Genomic DNA, 26,637 nt, shown 5'->3' on the forward strand with positions numbered 1-26,637 from the left:
GGGGGGGGGGGGTGGCCTCTGAACTGCAGAATCATCAGCTCTAACAGAGACGAGGCTACCTTTGCCTACCCAGTATGGCCTGGGGCTGAGAGAAAGATATGTCTATTGACTGTATAGAAACTCTAGTGAAAAAAATATCCAGAACTGTTAGTGTGGAGTTCAACAAGCTCCATTTCCTTGTAGGCAATGGAGATTTAAAGTTCTCAGACCATCCTACAGCAAGCTTAGGTGTATTTATACATACACCTCTCCCATGCCACATACCTTCTCTCTTCATACCCATAGCCAAGCATTTCTGATAACGGCAGTACTGGCAGCGGTTACGCTGACGCTTGTCTATTAGGCAGTCTTTGTTATCGCGGCATGTGTAGATAAGGTCCTTTCTTATTGTCCTCTTGAAGAAACCTTTACAGCCCTCACAGCTGTATACCCCGTAGTGCTTCCCTGAGAACACAAGTAGTCACAGATCAGTACATTTTTCTTGCCTTCCTAAGCCCAAGATGCACATAACCCAATGTACACTTTAAATAAAATGAATGGGGGAGGTGCTTGGAGGGGATGTGGGGATTTGAATTCAAATCACTAGAATTTTTTGGCCAGCAGAAGTAATTTTGTCAGCCTTGTCCTCATCCATTTATGTCCATAGTATGAAACCAGCATACACAGTGGCAGCTTTCAGGGAAAAGATGGGAAGAGCCAGGGTGCCAGATTAGAGTGGCCATGTATTAGTATCATATGGGAACATGCCATTGGCAAAACAGCAAATACTGCAGGGCAAAACTGAGGTGCAGAGTCAGGAATTTGGGGGTCTCAAAAGAGACCATAGGGGCAAGGTAGAGGTGTGCTGGCAGAGTGGTCTGGAGGCCACAGAACAGAAATTATGAGAGGCATAGTACATGTCAGTACTTAGGCATACTGGCAAAACCCAGGCCAAGACAGAAACAACAGATAGTGCTACTAGTTGGGGACAGAGTGCATGAACAGGGCTGTGTGGAACAAATTTACAAAACAAAACCAGTAAGACCTTTGCGTTCATATTCACTAGTCAAATCCCTCAGCAAATGTCTTTAGTATTGATTTGTATGCAAACATGGCTTTGGAGTAAGGGAAGTGGAGGGAGGGGGCAGGATTCCTTCACTTAATGCTTTCCTAGAGAATGGGATTTTCATACCTGATGATCTGTCCCCACAGATAGCACAGATGTGTTTGGTCAGGGATCCTGGGCTTGTAGATGGATAATTCATGTTTCCAATTCCTGGGAGGCCTGGTAAGGGTTTGATGTCCTCAGAGCTGCTGGTATGGTTCATGACATTGAGCTTTAAAGAGAGTTTCCAAAATGTTTTAATCACCATTATTTAGAATTTATAGTGCAGCAGCACACAGATGCAGAGCCAGGAACGAGAGCTCTATTTGGAGTAAGATATTCTGTGTTAGAGCTGCTCACAAATTTTGTAGCAAAAGTGTTTTCATAAAAACAAGAAATCACCCTTTTTTAAAAAGTTTATATTGTGAATTTCTCATACAAATCTCACCACATTTTATTACAACTGCCCACAGGACAATTCCATTCTACAGCACTTTAAGAGCTTCCAAAAATCTATTTTTATTTTGCATTGGAATACAAACAAAACCTGTAAGTTGTCTTTACTTTGGGAAGGTATCAGAGTCCAGACTTCTCTGAACTGAGCAGAGTAGGGACCTGAACAAGGGGTCTCTCATACCCCCACCTAGTTCTCCAAGCACAAGAGTGATAGAGAAACACCCTGTTCTCTCATTGGAAGGGACTTGGGAGGGCTGGGCCCAAAAAGCTTCCAAGTGAAAGCTTGGTGAAGACAAATAAGGTTCTGCAAAATGTTTCAACTTGTAACGAAATACCAGAGTTCACTGATATCTAACCGGATCCAAAGTGTTCCAAAAAGATCAATTTTTTTTGATCAAATAATGTTTTGGTAAAAATAGGTATCAATAACAACACCAGCAACAATATATATCATGGATGGATGGATAATTAAAATTTTTCAAAATGGATGTACTGTATGTTTTAAGAAAAATAACAGTGAAATAGTTCATGAAGCTTAAACTGAAGATAAGAATTTATCAGTCAAAGAGGTGTTACCAAACATAAGGCACTTCTCAGTTATTACCCACGTGCATGTTGTTACCCACAGTAGGTGGAAGCTACACCACAGCAACATACCTTTCTTCACATTTATTCTGAATATATTTGTTGCTAAGGCAGCCAGTCTTACTCAAATGATGTAATCATGTAATCCCAAAAGCAGAATGAACACATTAATTTCAAAGGGCTCCTAGGCATGCGAGTGATTACAATTATAGTTCAAACAAATCTTTTACTATTTGCAGTATTTTTCTATATGGCCAAGTTCCTGGGGAACTATTTGGCCATAGAATTAAATGTGCTGTCACTATCAGCATGTGGCTGTTTGCTTTTTCTTTGCATGAGCAGCTTTCCCAGTTTATTTCCATTTAACATCCAGTGAACTTTTCCAAGAGTGAGATGTTGCATAGCATTTATATTGGTGACCAAAAGATGCAGAGTTCTCATCTGGAGTGCAGGTAAATCTGAAGTACAAGAGTATTTCCCAGTACAAAATATCAGGCTTTTATTCAAGTGATGCCTCAAACCCTTCATTCTTCCACACACAAAGATCCACTTACCCAAGCTTAGCCTCGGTTAAAATCATTACTAGCCAACTCAACTGGAGTTAAAACTTAGGTTCTCTTTTCACTCGGGCTGGTAATCTACTCACTTTGCAGTGAGGATGCAGGATTAATGTGGTCTCAGACTACTGCTTTATTATGCTGACTAATGCCATCATATTGCTTCCTTGAACCCCCTGTACCTGTCTGCCTCTATCCTTCTGTGGTCTCATATTTTACATTTAGATTGTAAACCATTTGGGATAGGGATCATCTTTTCGCTCCAGGTTCATACAATACCTAGTGTAATGAGACCCTGGTTCATGACTGGGTCTCCTGGGGGGATACGGTAAAACTCAATAATAAAAAAAAAAAAGTGCTGATAGTCCTCCAGTGCCTTCCTATAGTTGCCTCACTGCCTGCCCCAGGCAGAGGTGTTCTCTCACCTTTCACTAGAAAAAGACTCAGAGTGGCTGGCTCAGCTCATTGCAATGTAAGGAACCTTGACATATATCCCTGAAGTCCTAATGACACAGACCAGCAGAGAGCAGTACTACTGAGGACAGAGTGTACGTTTCAGGTGAACACAGGTTTACATTGTGGCCTCTTGCATTCAGATTAGGCTAAGCCAAGTGCTCAAACCAATGACCCAAAAGTCAACTCTGCAAATGAAGAAAGACCATAGGGCCATGTCCAGACGAGCACGGATGTGCAGTCTGCAGCACAACATGCTGCACATGCAGGTGTCCCCTGTGCTGCTACTTTGCAGTGCGGGGAGGTTTTCTTGACCCCGGGAATTCCTAGGGCCAAAACAAATCTATGATGAAAAAAGTGGGGTGGCACACGTGGAGGCAGCACATGCCACCCAAAACCAGAGTCTGGCTGGCTAGAGCCATGGTGCAGCTGCTGGCCAGGCTTCCTGCTGTGGCTGAAGCCCCGGGAGACCCCTAGGACCCCAGGTAAGGCTGCTGAGACCAGCACAGTTGCTGGCCCCAGCCTCTCCTACCCCTATCCAGGGTAACCTGCTGCACACTAGAGCACACATGGCATGGGTGCCCCTGGGGACAAGTAGCAGTGGCACATGGTGTGCTGCTGCTACTTGTCCTGGGGAAAACAAACATTTGCACTTGTCTGGACATGACCTAGGAATATTTGGCACTTGGAGTCTAGTTTAATCCATTACCAACATGAATTAATTTGCAAAAGTCAGATCAATACCACCAGAGCATTCTGGGTGTATCAGAAGCCAGAGCCAAGCACAATAGTATTTCAGACATTCTTTTCAGTTTGCCAAGGCAGGGTTGCTCTTGTAGAGTTGCTTTTAAAGTCCATTTCAGTGGCTCTAGTGTGATCTTCTTTTACAGAAAGATAGTTCAACAGGATCAAACTATTTAATATTGAGCAAAAATAGCAAGTGCTACTGAATGTCCTGTATTCTATGAAAGGCTAGAAGATGGGTTTTCAGCGGGTAGGGATATGAAAAGGAGAAGTGCAAAGAAACAATTGATTTTTATTTTATCAGACCTAGATCCTGTTTCATCTGAGTCTCTAAACTGAGGGAGGCTTGCTGAGATAAATGCTCCTTATTTTGGCTTAACTGAGTTTGAAACTCCAGGAAGGTGGGGACCAGAGCCTGAGCCTTGACATCTTTCAGAAGCATTAAGACCTTTGTAGTTGGCAGGTGTTTGGCAAACAAAGTTAGGCAGAGATATTGTTTAGAGGGTCCTGGTTTTAAATTAATATTCTTGTTCCCTTTTACATTGCTCTGTTCTCTTGTCACTCTGTTTTATAAGATATTGTGTTCTCTTATTGCAAGCTGTCCTGAGCTTTTGTTGGGAGGGGCAGCATATACATTGAATAAATAATTAAATAGCTATACTGTTCTTTACTGCTGATAATACACACACAACAACTAGTCAGGATTCTTCAGTGGATTGGCATTTTTTATATAAGGCCAGAGCTTTTCCCATTCTTAATTTATATACACACACAAATTAAAAATGGGAAAAGCTCTGGCCTGCATCCTGTCACTTGTGATGCTAGTGCATTCTGTCACCGCGCAGGATGCTGAATTAGTAACTGCACGTTTACTTCAGGATGTGACAACAACAGGCTTGTGAAATGCACACTCCAGGGTGACAAGTCAGCTGCGTAAAATGTGTCAGGTATCCAGGGGTCCCAAGTTCTGATGAATGGTAGGCACATACACTCCAAAGAGCAACCCCTCCCTGCTAAACCATCTGCAGGACTTCTTCAGAAAGGTTGATGTCTCTCATTTAATCCCCTCTGTAGAGCTGAGCAAGGAGTATTGTAGCTTATCTGCTCTCTTCTGGGTGGGATGCCTGCTGTATCTGTAGATCTTTCCACTGTGCATATTGAATGCACAATTCAGTAAGGAAGCGGACAAGCTTCCACAGGAACACAACAGCATGCAATATGCTCCAGGCAAGCATGCAGACATGTGTGACAAGCCAACATACCACAGACAGGGGAATTCCCCACTTTCTAACACTGTAGCTGGAATTTAAATCCAGAACATGAACCACTAGTGTGCCCTTGTTGCCAAGAGGGCTAACAGTATACTGGGCTGCATTGGTAGGCGTGTTGCCAGTAGGTCAAGGGAAGTGATTATTCCCCTCGATTCAGCACCAGTGAGGCCACATCAAGTACTGTGTTCAGTTTTGGGCCCCCACCATGGAAAGGATGTGGATACACTGGAGAGAGTCCAATGGGGGGCAACAACAATGATGACCTGTGAGGAAAGACTGAGGGAACTGGGCTTATTTATTATAGATAAGAGGAGACAGAGGGGATGTAATAGCAGCTTTCAACTACCTGAAGGGGGGTTCAAAAGAAGATGAAACTAGACTGTTCTCAGAACAAGGAGCAATGGTCTCAAGTTGCAGCAAGGGAAGTTTAGGTTCAATATTACAAAGAATTTACTCACTAGGAGGGTAACAAAACACTGGAACAGGTTACCCAGAGAGGTGGTGGAAGCTCCATCTTTGGATGTTTTTAAAACGTGGCTAAACAAAGCTTTGGCTGGGATGATCTAGTAGGGGATGGTCCTCTTTGAACAGGGGGTTGGACCAGATGACCTCCTGAGGTCCCTCCCAGCCCTAACTTTCTATGGTTCTATGATAAACCAGGAAACTGGTTAATCCTTAGGAAGCATGGCGTAGGGTTAGAGAAACTGGCACAGAAAGCTGGAGTTTGCACTAAGTGCATAGTCCAGTCCATTGACATCTTTCAGCAGGACAGGACAGTTTAAAATTTCTCTTAGGAGTTCATAGTTACTCTGCAGGTGGAGTTTCAGGGCCTGTCTTGATTGGTACACTTTGTCTGATTGAGCCACATTCATTTCCCAGCTGCCACCATCAGCTTTTGGGGGTCTGCTCTAGACATTTCTATCCCTGGACCTGTGCTCAACCCACAATCTACCCAGACTTTCTGTCCCAGTTCCCAGCAGTTCCCTAAAGTGACACCAAAACTGCACCTGCCCCAGGCAATTAAGCCAACTGGAAGAGGAAGAAAGGAACTGATCTATGCAGCAAGTTGTGCCAAGTTTCAAAAAGAGTTTTGCCAATAACACAAGTGATACAGCACTCTTATTGTGGGAGGCTAGTAAGGCATGGGTTGTGCTTAGCAGCTCTTCCAGCTCCTCAGTGCACCTGCATATGCAGTCTCGCACCTTCAGTTAGTGTCCTTTCTGCCAAAAAAAACTAGCTTTAATGAAAATGGTGGTTCTGGCAGGCTATTGTGTTGGAAAAGCAACTGGATATTTGTATGCAAAATAGCTTTAAATATTTAATTCTTGGTAAAAAGAAACTAACATAAACCAGGTGTTTTAAAATAAAAAAAAATGGTTATTGGATTTGTTTTTGGATGAAAAGAAAGAAAAGAAAAAGAAAGAAATCATATTAAAACTTCAATAAAAATGTCAAAAATATTTTTTAAATTTTGAAAATTTCACCTTAGCCAGCTGTAGATAAGCCAGATCCTGCAGCCCTTGCTCCTATAGTAAACAATGGGAGTTTAGCCTATATATGCTGAAGAACCAGTTGAGTAACTAGTGGCATTAAAAAGTACCTAGGGAAGATCTGCCAGTTAGGTTTCAGAATCAACTGAGCATCTCTAACAGTCACTGTACTGAGGAAAGGGAGCAATGTTCTGGTAACTATTTCACATTAAAGTTGGTCTAAGAGGCTACATATAAAGAGCAGAATTTTTTCCTGTTTGCTGGAGTTCAGCTCGGCTAAGGTGTTTGTCAATGACCATCTAGATGCAAAGTCAACCACAAATTGTGTCCGAAATTATCATGGATCATTTAAATTTGCAACTCTCAAGATTGTAGCATGAGTCCTGGGATCTTTAAAAAACTCTACAAACCCCTAAAACCAGGTAATTGTGTGACAACCTCAGCTTTTTTCCTCTTTAACTAGGTGGCAGCAAAAACCTTGGAAAAAAATAAAGGTTAAACCCTCAAAATCCAGAAGATTCATTAAATGAAGTACTTTAATACACTTTATGATTTAAGCCAATTTTATGGTTTTGAGGACTAACTCATGATTTTTTAAAATACTTTTTAATGCTGGCAATAGTAATTAGCATTTACAGATATGCTGTTTTACTTAAGTTAATTGACAATAGTTAATCCCAGTTGGAACATTAGAAAAAAATCTGCTTAAAACAAATCCAGAAAGAGGAAGCCACTCTAATTTAGAAAATATGAAAAGGTTTGATTTAAAATTCCTGGTTTCTTTTACATTGTTATTAAGCTTTACAGTGAATGAATTTTAGCACTGGCTTGAGTCAGGCATAATGGAAGGAAAGGTGATGAAACAGTCTCTCGTGTACCTCAATCCTGACCTGTCAGTTCTTTCTCTGTGGTACCCTATGACCTGATTCTTCACCAGAGACTGCTTTCATGCAAGAATAGATGCTGATTTTTGGAGATGCCTAAATGAGGACCGGGTTTGCACCAAAAACTATTTTTACCTCAATCATTCTTGCTATTTTACACTTTTGAATTCACCAATAATGAGTTTAGCAGGATTTCAAAAGAACTGAGCCTCCAGAATTGAACTGAATATCCAAAGAATTAACATACTGAGTTACGCTAGAAAGGGCTACGAAAAAAAAGAAAATACCCCTCAAAACAAGCATTTTAAAAGGCTAAACCCTGCCCCCCAACAAACCATCATGGCTCAAGATATAAGTCTGTCTATGCTAATTACACCCCCCCACCTTAGCACAAAGGAACTTTAATTCTGACATCGCCTAATTTTTCAATGCCTGATTTTACGAACTTAATGCTGCCTGTGCTACCTTAATTCTTGTGTGCATGTATTATGACACAAATGATCATGGGGACTTTCCAAGGGACCCCATCTCTGTCTCCCTGCCCAGCCAGTCCAACTCTGTACCCATCAAGCTCTTTTTCTGTCCTGACCTAGTTTCCTGCAGAGCAAGCTCCTTGTAGCCAATATTTTCCATCCTACCCCTTCTACATCTGACACTTTCCTCCTCTGTTCTGCCTTTGGGGACAGGAGGATCCTGCTTAGTTTGATGCCTAGCGCACTGAGGTACAGGAGACCTGGGCTGTGGAAAGCTCAACTGTCCTATGGGAATGGCATAGACAGTTTGGTCAGTATTAGGGGCAGTGAAAGGCTTGAACATATTGAGTGGAGAAAAATCTTTCATGATTTTAACTTAAACTGTACTAAGTCCCAACCAAGCATGTGCAAACTGTGGTTTTCTCTACAATTTATGACTGGCCAAATTTGGGTGGATTTTCAGAGGGATAGTGAATTGTACATCCCTGACAAAGGCTGCTCCCCTCCCCCCCACCAAACATCAAGTCCCCACTCTAAGGCATGGGTGTCCTAGTTCTTTTCAAAGATTGAATTGCTTGAATATTTTAAGATGGACAAGGTAAAAACCAAAAAAGAAATAATTTTTCCTAATATCTCAGAAACAGCTACACTGAAACAACAAATACCACAGACCCAGCATAGAATGTTTCAGGTGAAACGGTTAAAGTTTGGCAACCTTAATAATACATGGCATGAAGAACTTAGTCTATAATGAGGGTCAGGGGAAAAAAAAAAAAACCCCAAAACAAAAATCTTCCCCAAGGACTGGCAGGATTGCTGCTTTTTCCCCCTCCTCTTTCCCAAGCATTTCTTCCCTGTTTCTCTGAAGCAGCTAGCACTGGACAAGGTAGAAGACAAGATGCTGGACTGTAGGGCATATCTACAGAAGACACCCACTGCACAGTTGTTGCATAACCAAGTACTAAAATGACTGTGATGTAAGTACTAATGATTGTGCAGTAACCAGCATTACTGTGCAGTGGCACCCCAGCATGGTTGCCTTGTGATGCTTACTGCACAGAAGCTTGTTACTACTGCGCAGTAGCATCACATCAGTTCGTGCCCAGCGATGCTACTGCACGGTAGTAATGAGCTACTGTGCAGTAAGCATCTCATGTAAACGTATCTCTTTAAGCATCTGATCCTGGGTGGCAGTTCCTACATTAATTAGCTTTTGTGCCATCAGAGCTATATTTATTCTTTTGCTCAGAGTGGGTCCCCCCTGCCCTGACGTGTGGCTTTCCAGAGGCATGAATTTGCAATCATAATTGTTCTCAATCTGGGTTTTGTTTTCCTTGGTTTTCATTGAAGTCCCTCCCCACAACTTTCTATTTTAAAAAAATTGAGAGCTTTGAGAGACAGGGGTGGGGTTAAGGTTTTTTTTTGTTTGGTTGGTTTTCTTAAGAAAAAGAAAAGAATCCACAAGATCATTAGAATGAACACTTTCTCCTGACAGTTCCCATCTTGTGGACAAGACATTTTTTATTGGAGGGGAAAAAGCTGATGGGGAAAAATTATTGACCAGCTTCTTAAGACGCTTTCTGCCTGACAAAAAGCCAGCCCTCATGAATATGTTCATAGTAGTCAACTCAAATACTTTTAGCCCAACTTAATTCAATAGGTGAAAAATTAGAAAAATTCCACCTTCTCTCTTTACCCATAGCTGCTTCTTCCCACCAGGACATTGAGCAGCGGAACTGTTTGCGGTTTCAAATGTTATCTGGAGATTGAATTCACACTTTCCTTTCTCTTACAAGCAACAAGCAGCAGCAGGGAGGGACGAAGGTTTTAGCCATCAACATCTTTTGAGTTGTTTTCCTGTGGGTTAAGCACAATGTTCCTTGATATTTGGGACACCTGCTTGAACCCACATCCATTAGCTGCTTGCCTGCTGAATCCCCATGGCCTCACTGTCTCATTTCATTAGAGGGAAAGCAAGTGAAGTGCATGCCTCGGATTTGCTAACTTGGAACAACAGGTTAAATCAGCTGCCTTGATCAGTGGAGCTACTTCCTGATGCATCTCAGGCTTTGGAACGACAAACTCACACTTTTTTTATTTGTACAACAAACTTTGTCAAGAGCTCTGCCACAGTAAAGAACCAACAGAAGCTTATCTCCCAAAATATCTTACTGCACAAACACTACAAAGTTCAAGAGGAATAATTCAGCCATCACTGAAATGCAGCGACATCTCAGGTACAACCTAGCCCCTTGCTAAGAGCATAAATCTGCAGAACAATTTAGGCCAAGGAAACAAAGATTTTCTGTTGAGTTGAAATGACGGACTAAATTAAGCAGATAGGATGAAATTACCTGGGAAGCCAAGTGACCAGGACTCCAGGGTAACAACACCAAAAGGTGCAGCTCATCAGATGGACTTGCAAATTCAAAGCATGGCATGGGAAGCAGGTACCCATCTGAAGTGTCCCCATCCCTGCTTCTATGTACTCTTTTCCACTCGCACTGTGTTACTTCAATTTAAAATACTCCAGCTTTTTGCTTTTTCCTCAAGTCCCTATTGATGCTAACCTTCATACAATCATGGCTTATTTCTCACCTGCTTGTCTATTTTTTCCCTTTCCTCATCCATCAGCAACAACTAGGACAGCTCACATCTTCCCACTTGCAGTTTCTATTGGGTAATAGTCCCACCTTCACAACCACCTCTTCAAGTTCCCAGGTGGAGCCATCTAAACCTAGGTCTGCTTAGCTTCCAGAGTCAGAAAAGAGGAAGAGCAATCAGTCTTGCATGACTCTGGCATCTTACGGGGCACTTGACTAAAATGACTTCCATGATAAGAAGCTACTTTCACACACTGGCAAAAGAGGGCAGTCTCAGGCAGGAGGTGTGTATGCAGATCCAAATCTGGATTCAGTTTGTTTCTATACTCCTTTGTAGTAACTGGAACCAACTCCAGTGCAAGGACAGATATTGCAGTTTTCCCACCACCACCCATCCCTCACTTTTCCAAACATTATCCCTCAATGCTTCATCTTCCCCTGCCAAGCAATCTTTGGGCATTGCCCTTCTTCCAATGTAGAACAAGCTTCAGAACATCCCTAAATCCCAGGATGCCTCAATTCTCCTGCAAAACACCCTTGATGTTTGTTTTCAATCACTCCAAGTTCTAGAGCTCAACCCAAAAGAGAGGGAGGCGGTTCTCAGCTAGACACCCCCGGCAGCTACAAATCTGCTTTGTGCGAGTTCTGTGGCATAAGGCAGATGTGGTGGGGTCAAAACTCAGGCCGTAGGTATTTTCATGCATAGAATCAAAGAATAATAGAAAAGTAGAGGTGGAAGGGACCTCAGGAGGTCATCTAGTCCAACCCCTCTCTCAAAGCAGGACCAGCCCCAACCAGATCATTCCAGCCAAGGCTTTGTCAAGCTGGGCCTTAAAAACCTCAAAGGGTGGAGATTCCACCACCTCTCTGGGTAGCGTGTTTCAGTGCTTCAACAGCCTCCAAGTGAGAAAGTTTTTTCCTAATATCCAACCTAAAACCTCCCTTGGCTGCAACTTGAGCCCATTGCTCCTTGTTTTGTCATCTGTCTGGGGGCTAACTGGCTGGGCAGCAGCTCTGAAGAAAGACTCTGATCCAGGGGTTACAGTGGACAATAAGCAGAATATGAACCAGCAGTGTGCCCTACTTGCCAAGAAGGCTAATGGCATGCTGGACTGCATTGGTAGGTGTGTTGCCAGTAGCCCAAAGAAAGTGATTATTCCCCTCTATTCAGCACCGGTAAGGCCACATCTGAAGTACTGTGTTCAGTTTTGGGTCCCCCCTACTACAGAAAGAATGTAGACAAATTGGAGAGACTCCAGCAGAGAACAACAAAAATGCTGAACAGGCTGGGGGACATAACTTGGGAGAAAAGACTGAGGGAAGTGGGCTTATTTAGTCTAGAGAAGAGAAGACTGAAAGGGGACTTAAGAGCAGCCTTCAACTACCTGAAGAGGGGTTTGAAAGAAGAAGGAGTTAGACTGTTTTCAGTGGTGGTAGATGACAGAAAAAGGAGCAAGTATCAAGTTGCAGCAAGAGAAATTTAAGTTAGATATTAGGAAGAATTATCTTATTAGGAGGGTGAGTGAAAGCACTGGAACAGGTTACCCAGAGAAGTGGTGGAAGCTCCATCCTTGGAGGTTTTCAAAACCCGGCTAGACAAAAAACTTTGGCTGGGATGATCTAGTTGAGGATGGTCCTGCTTTGAGCAAGGGGTCAAACTAGATGACCTCCTGAGGTCTCTTCCAACCCTAGTTTTATATTATTGTATGATGCTGTCACCACTGAGAACAGTCTAACTCCATCCTCTTTAGAACCACCCTCCAGGTAGTTAAATGCTGCTATCAAATCCTCCCTCACTCTTTTCTCCTGCAAATTAAAGAAATCCATTTCCCTCAGCCTCTCCTCTTAAGTCATGTACTCCAGCTCCCAAACTGTTTTCACTGCCCTCTGCTGGACTCTCTCCAACTTGTCCACATCCTTTCTATAGTGGGGGCCCAAAATTGGACACAGTACTCCAGATGTGGCCTCACCAGTACAGAAGAGGGGAAGAATCACTTCCCTCAAACTACTGACAACATTCCTACTAATGCAGCCCAGTATGCTGTTAGTCTTCTTGGCACCAAGGGTGCACTGCAGACTTGTATCCATCTCATTGTCCACCGTAATCCCCAGGTCCTTTTATGCAGAGCTGCTGCCCAGCCAGTTAGCCCCCAGCCTGTACCAGTGCATGGGATTCTTCCATCTTAAGTGCAAGACTTTCTACCTGTCCTTACTAAACCTCATGATATTTCTTGTGGCCCAATCCTCCAATTTGTCTAGGGCACTCTGAATCCTAGCCCTACCCTCCAGCATACCTACTACATTCCCCAACTTGGTGTCATACACAAACTTATTAAGGATGCAATGTATCCCATCTTCCAGATTGTTAATGAAGATATTGAACACAACTGGTGCCAGAACTGACCCCTGTGGCACTCTGCTTGACACTGGCTGCCAACTAGACATTGAGCCTGACAATCCAGCCAGCTTTCTATTTACCTTACAGTCCATTCATCCAACCAACCCATACTTCCTCAGCTTTCTTGCAATACTGTGAGAGACTATATTAAAAGCCTTGCTAAAGTCAAGGTATATTATGTCCACTGCTTCCCCTGCGTCCACAGAGCCAGTCATCTCATGATAGAAGGCAATCAGGTTGGCCAGGCAGGACTTGCCCTTGGTGAATCCATGCTGACTGTTCCTAATCACCTTCTCCTCCAAGTGCTTAGAAACGGATTCCTTGAGGACCTGCTCCATGATTTTTCCAGGGGCTGAGGTGAGGCTGACTGGTCTGTAGTTCCCTGGATTTTCTATCTTCCCTTTCTTAAAGATAGGCACTATATTTGCCCTTTTCCAATCATTTGCCATAGACTTTTCAAAGATAATAGCAGCTCTGCAAATCACATCAGCCAACTCCCTCAGCACCCTCAGATGCGTTGGATCCAGCCCCAGGGACTTGTATGCGTCCAGCTTTTCTAAATAGTCCCCAACCTACTCTTTCAACAATGAGGCCTGCTCACCTTCTCCCCAAACTGTGCTGCCAGGTGCACTAGTGTGGGAGATAAACTTGCCTGTGAAGACAGAGATGAAAAAGGAATCAAGTACTTCAGCTTTTTCCTCATCAGTCACTAGTTTGCCTCCCCCATTCAGTAAGGGACCCACACTTTCCCTGAACTTCCTCTTGCTGCAAACATACTTATAGAAACCCTTCTTGCTGCCCTTCATGTCCCTTGCTAGCTGCAACTCCAGTTGTGCTTTAGACATATATTCTAACCCCTGGATATTACTATGATGAGAAGAACTAGTGAAATATTTTCTCCTAGAAACCTGAGCATTGAATGCAACAGAATAAATGTGGGTCAGGCAATGAACCCCATCCTCACACCAGACACACACCATTCAAAATTTTCAGTTTAAATTTTAAAGTTTTAGACAAGGAAAGAGCTTTTCCAAAAGGTTTTGCTTTAGGGAAATAACTATTTTCCATGAGGAATTATTATTACAAAAAATAGAAAAACTCCAACCAGCCCTGTTTGGAAGAAATTAAAAGAAAAGTTGCCATTCTATCTAACCCATCCCTCCCTGGCTACACTCTTGGTCCTCCTAGCACTTCGCTTGAGTGCACCTCTTACCACCTACTTTGTCTCCCACTTACACATGTTTAACCAATTAGCAGCTTTAGCTTTCCTTCTAGTTTCAGGCCATTGGTCTTTGTCCCGATATCATCTGAATAAAACACCCCCCTCTTTCGTTTGTTACCTGATGCTACGTGTGTCCTGGTATTGTGTCCAGCCTCTATGTCTTTCTCCTTCTGGACTGTATAAATAAAGCTTCCTCATTCTTGGTGTTTTAACAGCACAGCCAAGAGTGTAACCCAGGAGTCCCACTTCCCCTACCCTCCAGTAATGACATAACAATATTCCTTTACCAGACTGAAATAAAGAGGTCTTTGGGTACTTTTAAGTGACTACTGAAGCAAATCTGGAAGTACAGGGATGAAGCAGAGAAAGATTTTCTAAAAGTGCTGGAGGCCAGGACAGAGATTCATAATGATGAAAACATAAGAGTAAATAAGTGGGTTTTTTTCATAGAAATTAAACTTCCCTGTGATAAGCCATAGGCTTGTTTGAGGTGTGTGTAATATATAGCGGGTGTTTGAAAAACTGCTTAATAACTTTCTTCCCCAGCATTCTAGGAGTCTTTATGGGATCCGTCTTGTGCTGTATCATCCTTGGCTTCTGCACAGATGAATGGTGGGAAGATTGACAGGATCAATGCACAATAGCCACAGACAGCTGCAGTCTCTGCATACAAGTCAGAGCAAAGACTTCTGTCTCTTAGCTTTCTGGTTTCAACAAATCCAACCCAAGGGTTTACCTCTTTTCAGTAAGTCCAGTTTTCTCCAGCACTGTTCCAGCATAGTGAAGTAACTATGGAAATCAGTGAAGTAACCTGAGCTGAACTTTGCAGTAATCTTGGAAAGCACTGGTCACACTTCAATGGAGCTGATCCTAATTTACACTGAGGGGAATGTAGAATCTACAGGGGATATGGGGTGGTATGGAAAAGGATGGAGGTTGTATTAGTCTAGTGTATGGTTTGGAAAGATTGGAACAACTCACCACTCATGGGTTATTCAGCCACCCAGACCTCAAACACACTAAACTGCTTAAGTTGTATTCTCTCTTGAACAATTTTCTAGAGCACAGGTTAAGCTTCAGCTCAGTTAGAAACACAGAGAAATCTAAATTAATACCTCAGCATGATTCACTTTGCACCACATGTACGTCATATGTGGCTAGGCACAGATTATGGTTTCTGCAGCCAAACCTGACAGCAAATCGCTTGCCTCAGAAAATGTATGACATTGGTGAATTTAACACACTTACATCAGTAGTATTTCCCTCCTGCTCTTCCAGTTTCTCTGGGAGTTCTCCTTTGTGACCTGTCCATGGTGCTGAATATTAAACCCAAGGCTAGCCTTACTGTGTTGTCAAGTTCATGCTTTAGCTACAAAATACTGTTGACTTGCTTCTCAGTTTCTCCATTTCTGCACTTGGAGTACAGATGACAGAAGCTAGACTGGGGTGCCATACGTACAGCCCACAGGCTGGATCCAACCTGTGGAGCCACGTGATCCAGCCCATGAGTTGCTGGCCCAACCCCAAGCCCCAGCCCCGCATGCAGAACCCAGGCTGGACCCAGTCCCATATACCCTACACACAGACCAGGGGGCCAACATGAAGTGCACTCTGTATGTGATCCTCTTCCAGACTGGTCTTGCATGCTGGCTCTGGAACCAGTCCAGATCAGGCTGTGCTGGAACCAGCACACAGGGCAAGTCCAGTGGAGTGCAACGTGCCACCCACACCCCATGCCTGCCCCCTGTCCAGTATGCAGTACATGTGGACATCCAGTCCCACATGCCACATATACCATGCCCCAGCCACAGGGCTCACTGTACACATAGGGCTAGCATGGAGCATGCGCTCCCCATGGCGCATGGACTGGACCCAGCTCTGCATGCATCTCAGGGGATCTGGGGTGTAGCCTGTCTGTGGCACCCTGGGCCAACCCCACACCCATGCTGCCTACAGTATTGGGTCTGACCCATATGCCACAGGAAGCACATGACCGATGCTGGCCCTGCAGGACGTTGACACTGAGCCCTAGGGGCAGGCATACTGCATGAAGCACAAGGCCTAGAACTGGCACTGCACAGGGGGTTAGGTGCAGTCTAGCTTGCAGACCACCCCAATGACCCTCATTTGGTCCACTGGCCAGGTGAGTTTGACACCCCTGCTGTAAACCACTTCTGCATTCCTTTTAGACAGCAGACATGCACAAGGGGGGGGAAGCACAGGGTGCACTCTGTATGTGGTGCTCTGGCATAAGTTAGAGCTGCCCCAGAGCTGCTGTAACTTTTGCTCTGGTTTTGATATCTTTCTAGATAAGCAGAGAATAGCTGAAGTACACCGCATTTCAACTGCAACAAGGATTCAGGGATCCCATGTACCCCTTTGACTAACCTGACACTGGCCTCCTCTCTTCCTGTTTCATATGGGGGTGGGGGTGTGTGATTATATTTATTCTGAAGTCCCTTGATGCTGCCAGGGAAGCCCAAAGGGCTTAGTATAATAAACCCAAAGGGCTTCCATCCAGAAAGACCACAGACCAACTGCAGATGCTTCCACAGCCTGATAAAGGGTGTTTGTGCCCAAAATCTTGCAAAGAAGAATTTTTTCCAACTATTTGAGTTGGTCTAATAAAAGATAAATCAGAGTTACCCAAAGCACCTTGCCTGTCTTAGTATGAAACTGAGACTCAGGCCCACTGTTGTTCTAATTAAAGCAAGCTGGTAGGCATGATGGCAGCATGCATTTACAGTGAATACCTGAGGTACTTTAATCCCATTCTTGTTTTTTCTCCCTACTAGAAATACAACATCTTTGAAGATAATATAAATGTTTCTGCATCACAAAACAGGTCTTAATCTCAATTCCAATGAAGTGATACTATCAAGTAGCTTCTTGGTATTACAACACAATGAGATTTAGGGCTTCTGTTGCTGACATTTTGCCTTCTTTGGCTAACCTTGGTTAGGACACTTGACTGGGAAAATGACCTCATTAAAGCAGATGCAAACATATTGTAGGATATGATCCTGCACTGCCAACATATTGCTAAAAGTTGATTGAAGAACTGGAGGATAGGGATTTAATTTTTTTAAAAATTTAAATGTGGATGTAATGAATTTTTCAAACAGCTTTGCAGATTGTGAACGAATAAACTCAGGAACGTGGTAATATTATGTGTAGATGTTATTTCCATGACTTGTATCTCACTTTTATGTTTCCATTCTTTTGTGTTTGCTTTAAAAAAGGATCAAGGCCCTCCCAGTTGTGTATAAGTAAAACAAATTCAACAGCAAGAGATTCTTCACTTTGAGACATCCTGTAGGTCTTTTCTATCTCTATTTTTCCATAAAGCTTAACCAGCTGCATGGCTCCCTTTAGCCCGGAACCGAATCAGGAATTAATTCTCTCTAACAACTATTCACTATGTAACAAAATATACGAAGGCATCTTCTCTCTCTTCATATTCATAGGATTTTTATGCTGAAGCAATCAAAAGGGAGAGAAGCCTTGTAAGATCAAATCCTTAAAAATGGCTTAAAAAATTCAACAACTAAAAATTCCTCCAAGTGTTCCAATTCTATCATTCATAATTGAAACAAACCCAGTTTATAATATAAGGACAGTAAACATTGCCTACCTGAGGACTTGTATGAGACACAAAATTCATGCCCGGACTTGAGGATAGAGAAACAGAATGAGATCCAATGGATGAAGCAATGACTCTGTATGGTGAACCCAGGGCATTCATAGAAGACCCTATAGCATTCATTGGGGATGAAAGTGTCCTTGCAGCACTCACTGGAGCCTCGATGTAGTTAAGATGGCCATCCACTGAATTCCCTGTGTGAAGGCTCAATGAGGGGCTCACATTCGTGGAATTGGTGTGAACAGGAGAATCTAAAAGTAGGGTAGAATGAAAGATATAGTAACCAACACAAGCCACTGGGATTTTGGTGACTGGGACTGGCATTACTGGCTTTTAGACTAGAGATGACAAACTCATGTCTAACTGGGTCCACCGAAACAAAAACAAAACCCAACCACTACTACCTTCAGGCATTAGTGGTCTGGGCTCAAATCTGAGTTGTGACCAGGAGCTGAATGGCTCTGCACCTTGTCCAAATGTTCAAACTGAAAGCTTCTCTCTCTCTCTTTATGAAGTGAGTACTACAGATTCTGTTTAAGATTTAAAGCTAAAGTTCAAGATAAAAATAAAACACACACTGAAATTATAAAGTAAGCCTTTGAAACTAGAACAAAGCCAAACATTCCTCTAGGTCCGACTGAACAACCCAGAAAACAACAGAAAAAAAAAAAAAGACCTCCGAGATGAATGCTTTTGGAAAGTGTGCCACTCTTAAAAAGAGGCTGGCCCTTAGAGAATCTTTATTATACAATGCATTTCTCCTGTTCTTCAGTCAAGGTCCTCCCTGCAGCAGTCTCTGAGAGAACAGTTTCCTTACTCGGAAGGCATCAGGAAATAAGAATTTTCCATACAAAAATCATCTCTTCCTCCTGCAGAACAATTATGCCCCCACACTGTAAGATAAATATCATCTCTATTTAACAGAGGAATACTGAGACAAAAGTGAAGTGTGCCTTAAAACTGCACTGCACACTGCTAGCAGTTAGGATTAGTACCCAGATACCCTGCTTTCTGTCCCTTTGCTCTACCTATTAATCAAGATGGCTTCTCTGCCTTCAAGGCTTCTGTTGCTGTCATTGCTACCGCATCCTTTTCCTGCATGTTTGCTTTTCCACTGGGAAAATTGATCCAAGAAGCAAAAGAAAGAACTGACAAAGACCTTTTTCCTTTCCCTGTGCAAAATTCAATCTGAAATAGGTTGATAGCAGCAGAATCCAGTCCTCTGACTCTGACAAATGTCTTTAATGTTATTCAGGAAGTTGACCTTTTCCCATCTTTATTGTGCATCTTTCCTTTGAATCAGATTTGATTGTTACTTCAGGTAAAATAACAAACACTGTCACATAAATAACTCTGCAGTAATGTTAAAAGAAAAACTGCCTTACTAACAAAGTCAATAGAAACAAACATACTCTGTGCCAGCAATGGAAAAAGTCAACTGTGATGACCTTACCACTGTTCATAATCACCTCTCTGATCACTGGGGACTATTCCAACTCACAGGGATAGAGGCTCTGCCCCGAGAAACTAGCAGATAAATATTCTTCCACTGAATAGTTAAATAGTAAGTACTACAAAATTAGGGATGGACCAATAAATTCAGGAACACAGGAAGGAAAAGCAAGTTGCACAAAAGTCAAAGGCTCACTTAGTGGTTAAAGCATGGGTGGGCAAAATGCAGCCTGTGGGCTGGATGTGGCCTGCCAGGCCATTCTATCCAGCCTGCAGGGCCCCTAAAAAATTTAGAAAATTTATATTCATCTGCCCCTGGCTGCCCGTCATACAGCCCTTGATGGCTTGCCAAAACTTGGTAAGTGCCCTGGGCTAAAGGCTATGCCCAGATCTTGTGAGATACCAGTTCAGTTCTGGACATTGCCCCAGAATTCTTGTGCAATATGGATTGATGTCATTTCAGTTTTTTTTCTTTGGAAAAACACTGGATGTTCCTCAGCTGTAGAAGCCAGCTGAAAACCGCAGCACTTGCATCTGCCCTTCAGAGTTCCTGTGAGGCTTGGTTCATTAATGTACCCTTAAAGTATTGCGATTCTCATTTCTATGAGGAATGACTGGCAAGGATAGATGAGATTATAAAATCTGCCTATGCAAATATCTATGTGGTCGCTGTCCTTATTGTAGTCAAGAACTTCACAAACATTAGTGAATTCATCTTTCTTCACAACGCTCCTCTCAAGAGGGTTCCATCAACAAAAAACTTCTTATATATGGATAACTGAGGCGTGGAAAGTAACTTGGGATTTTTTGTTACAAGGAAATTGACCAGAATAATTACTGAAGGATAAGCTATTCTACAATAGCTGTTTTAACATAGCTTCATGTATGGACACTGTACTAGAATAAATTATTTTATTCCAGAATAATTAGTATGCTTTAAAAGGGAAGTAATTAAATTATGAATAAAACAAACAAACAAACAAAACTACTCTCATTTTGCAGTAGTGTTCAGATGATGATTTATTTAAAAGTAGCTCATCTGGTCAATTCTACCCAAGTAGACAGGTTTGAGGATTAATTCTAGGACTCCTGAGTACCGGCCTCAGCAGCAAAGCCAGCCCCTTCTTTCTTTTATTTCGCATCATATTATAACTCAAGTTAGCCATTGGATTTGCCACATGCGAGTATAACAGATGCAAAGCATCTAATAATCTACATGGTAAACACAGAAATACCCCTGTCCCAGAGCAGGTATACTGTCAGAATGTGCCATTGCCAAACATGCTCTGCCCACCCAAATCTGGAAACACACTGGTGAGGTGACTTTAGGACATCCTCTATAGCTGATCTTGGGATTTCAGTGTTCAACATGCTTGAGGGGCCACAAAGAAGGATCCTGGATGGGCCTCACCTGTGCATTCCCAGGTGTGGAGCAGGCAAGAGGGAGCAGGTGGATGGAGTGGGCTTCAAAATGAACTAGCCAAAGCATGTAACCACAGCAAAGAGGCACCCCAAGAGTGGTTGGATCTTCAGCCCGATAACTAGGCCCAACCCCACCATCACCTGCCCATTCAGAATACAGAAAAAAAAAAAATCATATTTCATGTAACAGGGTGGTTTCCCAAGGGAAATAAGATTAAAATGAAAACTACTCTTGATACTGTAGCATATGAGGGGGAAAAAAACAACAAAATCCTGTTCTTGCAATTGCCTAAAGAAAAATCGCAAGGATGGAAAAAGCTTAGGGAAAACTGCTAAATGGGATGACCTCATCAAGTAGATACATTTCATGGTAGAAAAACCATGCACCCTAGAGTTGTGATGGAGCCTAAATCTACAAGACTGGAACAGAGCATTACCTAGAGGAGACAGTACTAGAGACAAGGAAATTAAACAGTGTCCAGAGTCCCAGTGTCCTGGGTACCAGATAAAACCAGAGAAAGATGGATCATTTTTCACTAGCCACATTTAATATCCCACCAGGGCATCTGGTCAAGGAAGCGTTTCAAGCAGCCTTTTTAATTGAAAAAGATCTTTCATATTTTAAAAAAAAAAAATTTAAACCAACTCTTACTTTAATTTCTCTCTTGCATCTTTGCAAAAAGCTTTTCTATGCATTACTGAAGTTATTGATTTAATCAAAAATCCTTTTGTGGGGGTGGGGAGATAAGCATTTAAGTAATGTGTTTCTAGTATCTTGGATGAAAAAGAAAGTCACAGTTTATACAAAGAGAAAATTGGACTTATTTATTACCCCTGTGAAACAGAATAAAAATTCAGAATATTCTATCAAATATATATTTTAAAAATATGATAATATCCACCCATAAAGGAGATACAGTTCAGCTACTTCCTGTGCAACAGCCATTCAGCCCAAAAAGCATTTCAAAAGAAACTGCAGTAGCAACCTACTGAGGTTTCCTGAGGTTGCAGGCACCATGTACAATATATTCATGTTGGGAGTTATTTGCAACAGATATACGGCTCAGCGTCAAAACTGATCTTCCCTGCATCTTTTCAAGCAAATGTTTGGTATTAAGTTAAATCAGCAGAAAACGTTAGCAGCAGCATAGACCCATTTGCTCCTAAGTTGTATTGTGGCACAACAAGTGTTTCCAACTCAAACTATTTTGCCATAAGCCTTCGAGCTCCCACTTTTTTAGGCAAGCACATTTTGAGCTCTCCTGGTTGCAGAGAAAAGCTAAAAAAAACCACCATGAGCCCTAAAAGATAAGAAGGGTTTATGTTCATAATTTTTAAAGGTCTCCTTATTGTTAAGTCAGTTTTGTTATTTTTGTGGTTGACTCAATTTTTGAATGCTTGGGATTCAAGCTGTCCACAGTACTGTAGACAATTGTGTGTATGCATGAGACAGACAGACAGACGCACAAAAAAGTTTCACAGGAATAAAAAGATTCACTTAAATCCAGACAAATCTATAATTATAGCAACTCAAGGTAAGCATGTTGTTCACGTCTCATAACAGTGACCATTGATAGGAGGCCCTATGGGCAGATCTAAGGTTTTGAAAATGGGAGTGCAGATGGTGTGGTGCATTATTACATAAACACAATCCATATTTTTCCCTAATTAAAAAGAAATGAGAAGCTTTACTAATATGCTAGGAGCTTAGTACTATATTGTACCATTTAATTAAAACAAAAACAAATACAACTTTAGTGGAATGTGTACTAATTTGCTAGATTATATATAAATTTTAACAAACACAAGAAGCTAGGCAAAAAATAGTCAGATAGTCAAAAGATAGTGTCCTGTAGTCGTCATATTTAAAATGTACATCTTTTATTCAAATTTGTGAAACAAAATCTAATCTTGTTGAAGGTTTTGACAGTGCCTCCAATGTGTCACTTTGACATATGAGATAATATTACCACACTTGAGTTACGGTTTTTAGTTGGAGCTAAAAACAAATCTGTAGGGCCATGAACTAGGAGACAGACATTACCAGGAATGGCTCACAAACAGCACAACTGCAGAAGTTTGAAGGACAGGTTGAATAGTGGGACATTAGGACCATTAAAAAAGGAGAGAGGGTCATGAACACTTTCTGAATGAAGAAACATGAAAAGGAATCAGTAAATTTTAATGGAGCCATCAATTCAGTTGACTAATTGCTTCCTGAATAGAAGTGCCACTGCTTCTCCCAGACAGTTTTAAAGTTTGGGTAGAGCAGGAATCAAAGGGGATGTAACTATGCCACTGCACCTCCCCTAGATCTGCCCCTGAAGGCCCTCAGGATCTGAGGAAGGGCACCTTGTACCTTGAGATCCAAAATGTCATTCAGGTATGTAGTTGGTCCAAAAAAGATATCACCCCAAAAATCCTTGCCTCTTGAACAGGATTTATTAGAGTAAGGTGGGAAGCCAGTGGTGTTACATCCAGCTCTTTCTTACATCCCTGAAAATAAAGGTGTGCTCAGAATGGAAACACATATGAAATAGTGTGCTGCTGAAGTAAATCTACAGGTGTCTACACCAGAAAAGTCACAGGAAAGTTCTCACAAGTATTTCAAGCCAGTCAAAAGTGGTACCAGAACCAAAATCTGTTCCAAGAATAAAATACCACTAGCAGAAATTATAGCACTGTGACTAAAAACAGCCCAGGGAAGACCACATGATTTCTGTCATGGCTTAAGTACAAACTACATGGATGCCTCTCCATGTAGTCATGCCCAAATATGTTGTAATGGACAAGAAATTATCAACAAATTGACATAAGAAAAACTGACCCATGCCTAGATTTTTAGCATCTTGGGTACTAGATAAAACTGGACAAAGAAAACATAGTAAATGGGTTTAACATCCCAAAAACAGCCTCTTGTTCTACAAGACATGGGTGGTCAGGCCCAATGTTAAAACTGGGGCTTTGATAGCAGTTATACAGCCAGAGGATAAGCCAAGAACCAAGGCACAATTGTCCTCAAGGAAAACAACTAGCACCCTGAAAAAAAGTTTGTCCAACAGCCTGTCATCCATTGTCTCATGTGACTTTACAGAGGAGGCATGCTCCCCTCCAAGCCAATCAGGTGGTGTACATTAGGGCTGTGTGGAACAGCACCATTTCATTTTGACTTCTGTTTCAAAGGGACAATGTTTTGTTTTGTCATTTCATTTCGTTTTGAAGTGCTCTTTCATCGAAACTCTTTCCCTGTTTCAATGCATTTTGCCATTTTACTTATAAGCTATAATGGGGAATCATGAAAATACCTAAAACTTTATCACTTCTTGCCTGATTAGGATGAAACTTTCAAAGATGGTAGCCCCTTCTAAGGGTATGATGCCTGCCAAGTTTCAAGGAGATTGGTGCAGAGGTTTCTGGGAAACTGCACCTCAAAACTGTTCAAATCAAAACTCCTGACACTTGCCGGCAGCCTCCTCTTATCTGGCATGCAGATCTGGAGGCCTGCACACCTGGGAGGGTTGTGGGGCTGTGCCAGACTCCTCCCGGGGGTGTGAGCCCCCAGATCTATGTGCCGGATGAGAGGAGGCTGTTGCCTGGAACCAGCACTGGGCACAGCCCACGCCCAATGCCAGGAAAGACTGATGCTGTCACCAGTCCCAGGCAGCAGCGGCAGCCTCCTCATTTGGCATGCAGATCTGGGATCTTGGCATCTACACCCCTGGGAGAAGTCCAGCACAGCCCCACAGCCCTCCCAGGGGTGCAGGCCCCCAGATCCACATGCTGGATGAGGAGGCTGCTGCTGCAGCTGCCCCCGGGACAGGTGCTGATGCCAAGTAAATCTGGCTTTGAAACTAAATGTTTTGAGTGCCCTCGTTTCATTTTGAAGCCATTTTGAAGCCTTTTGTTTTGTTTCAATTTTGCTGTTTCAAGCTTGAAACATGTCAAAACAGCTTCGAAACAAAACACCCAGGAAAATTTCACAAAGCCCTTATGTACATGCATCAAATCAGCTCAAGTAAAGCTGTTTGCTACAGCTGGCTGGGATAGCTGATCAAAGACATTTTTCAAACAATTAAAAACAATTATAAAGGTGGCATGTTTTTGCCTTTAAAAAAAACCCTATACATCTCACCATTCTGTGAGCAGTGAAGAACAGACTGACCTGAACACAATGCTCCAAGTAGTCTGCATAGCTGGTAGCTATCTGCTTGCTGGTCAAAAGAAAAATGATAATGTCAGCTATATGTGACAGAGCTCAGGCACTAACCTTTATGGAAACTTGTAACTGCTTGGACAGGCTTCTGTGATGCATTAGGCAATATCTGTACTGAATTTAGTTCACATTGTTGCCGTTTCTTTCTAGAAAGACAAGAATCTTTACAGTAGGGATGACTCAAAGAACTATAAACAACTTGCAAAGCTCCCTCTCTCATTGGTTTATATCAGCAAGGCAAAGATAGCAACACAAAAGCTATCACCATTCTAGCAAACACGTTAGTAGAATCATAGAAAATGAGGGTTGGAAGCGACTTCAGGAGGTCATCTAGTTCAGTGTTTCCCAACCAGTGTGCACAGCCCAAAAGTGTACCATCAGAAATGAACAGGTGCCACAGAATTTTGCCATGGCAATGAGCTATAATAGGTATAAGGATGGGGAATGCCTTAACAGGTGTGCTGCAGAAAAAAATTATTAAATGTAAGCATGGCTTGGGCTGGAAAAGGTTGGGAAATACGGATCTAGTCCAACCCCCTGCTCAGAACAGCTCACTAAAGTAGTGAGGTGAAATCCTGACCTCAGTGAGGTCTTTGGGGTCTTCACTATAGGCCCATAGTTGCACTTGTGTATACACCTTTGTGAGATCAAGAGCAAACCAAGTTATGGAAACTAAGGCTGCTCCAATACACCGGAGCAGGTTCAAGCCTACTGGAGCATGACAATTACCACACTCCAGCAGACTCCAGCATCTTGTGCATCAGTGTCCCACATTTAAAAATGGCAGCTTAAGTGCTGGTACATTGATACATGAGACACCCCAAGTGCTTAAATCTGAGTGGCTCTCAGAGCCACTCTAATTAAAGTAGTCTTTACATACACACACGCACCTTAAGCACATGTGTAAAATGCCCTAAAACTTATTAAAGCAAGGCTGAGGCCAGAGCCAGCCTTAGGAAAATGGCGCCCTGGGCAAACTTGTATTTTGGCACCCTGCCCCCCAAGTCAACAGCGCTTCTGTAGGCAGAAGCATGGAGCACAGTCCAGTGGGGAGGCAGAACAGCATGGTGCACCAGGCAGGCACCATGCTGACACCTGCACTGCCTGACCTGGCTCCTCCTGAGCAGTTGCCCACCCCTAAGGTCTGTTTTGGCTGAGGCATACTTTAAGGGAAAGCTTACTCTTCTAAAGGCTTCATGAAGGGAGTTTCTGTAAGACAATTGTGGGGACAGTAGCAGCAGTTCTTCAGTGGATAGCCACCTTTCCCCTATAACAACACTATGCAAATGTCCCCAGCATTTCCATTTGAAAGCACTGCTGTATTTCAGAATTCAGAAGTATAAAACTAAAGAAACACCAGAGATGGAATCCTCCAAGGCAACCCATGCATTTAAGATTATTTAAAATACAGGCAACCCCCACTTAACACTGTTTTACTTAGCGCTATTTTGCTATAAACACTCATTTGAAATTGATACCTGATTTCACTTAGCGCTCAGCAAGTTTTGTTATAAACACTCCCAGTTGCCCTTTTGTGTCATTAAAACCGATTGCAGTTGCCATCTTGGGTCGTCAAATACTTTTGGTTTCCCTTAACACTTGTTTTTTCAGGACCCAATTAAGAGTGCTAAGCGGGGGTTGCCTGTATATGATTCAAGTCAGGCCTATCGGGGGGGGGGGGGGGGGG

The 26,637-nt window shown here is 42.5% G+C and overlaps 1 protein-coding gene across 2 annotated transcripts in view; it reads right to left on the minus strand.

Annotated features, from left to right (window-relative positions):
- The window catches only part of RXRG (retinoid X receptor gamma), a 90,148-nt gene that overhangs the window by 34,207 nt on the left and 29,304 nt on the right, over positions 1-26,637 (minus strand). Inside the window, exons 2-4 of one of the 2 annotated variants that reach the window (XM_019501889.1) lie at positions 17,855-18,114; positions 1,172-1,316; positions 265-444 (exon numbers count right to left, since the gene is read on the minus strand). In XM_019501889.1, the coding sequence (XP_019357434.1) occupies positions 265-444; positions 1,172-1,316; positions 17,855-18,114 (585 nt within the window). The remainder of the gene's footprint in view (positions 1-264; positions 445-1,171; positions 1,317-17,854; positions 18,115-26,637) is intronic. The other variant, XM_019501890.1, reaches the window with a different exon arrangement.

This window comes from Gavialis gangeticus, unplaced genomic scaffold (assembly GCF_001723915.1).
Source record: "Gavialis gangeticus isolate Ggan-Ray unplaced genomic scaffold, GavGan_comp1, whole genome shotgun sequence".
NCBI lineage: Eukaryota > Metazoa > Chordata > Crocodylia > Gavialidae > Gavialis > Gavialis gangeticus.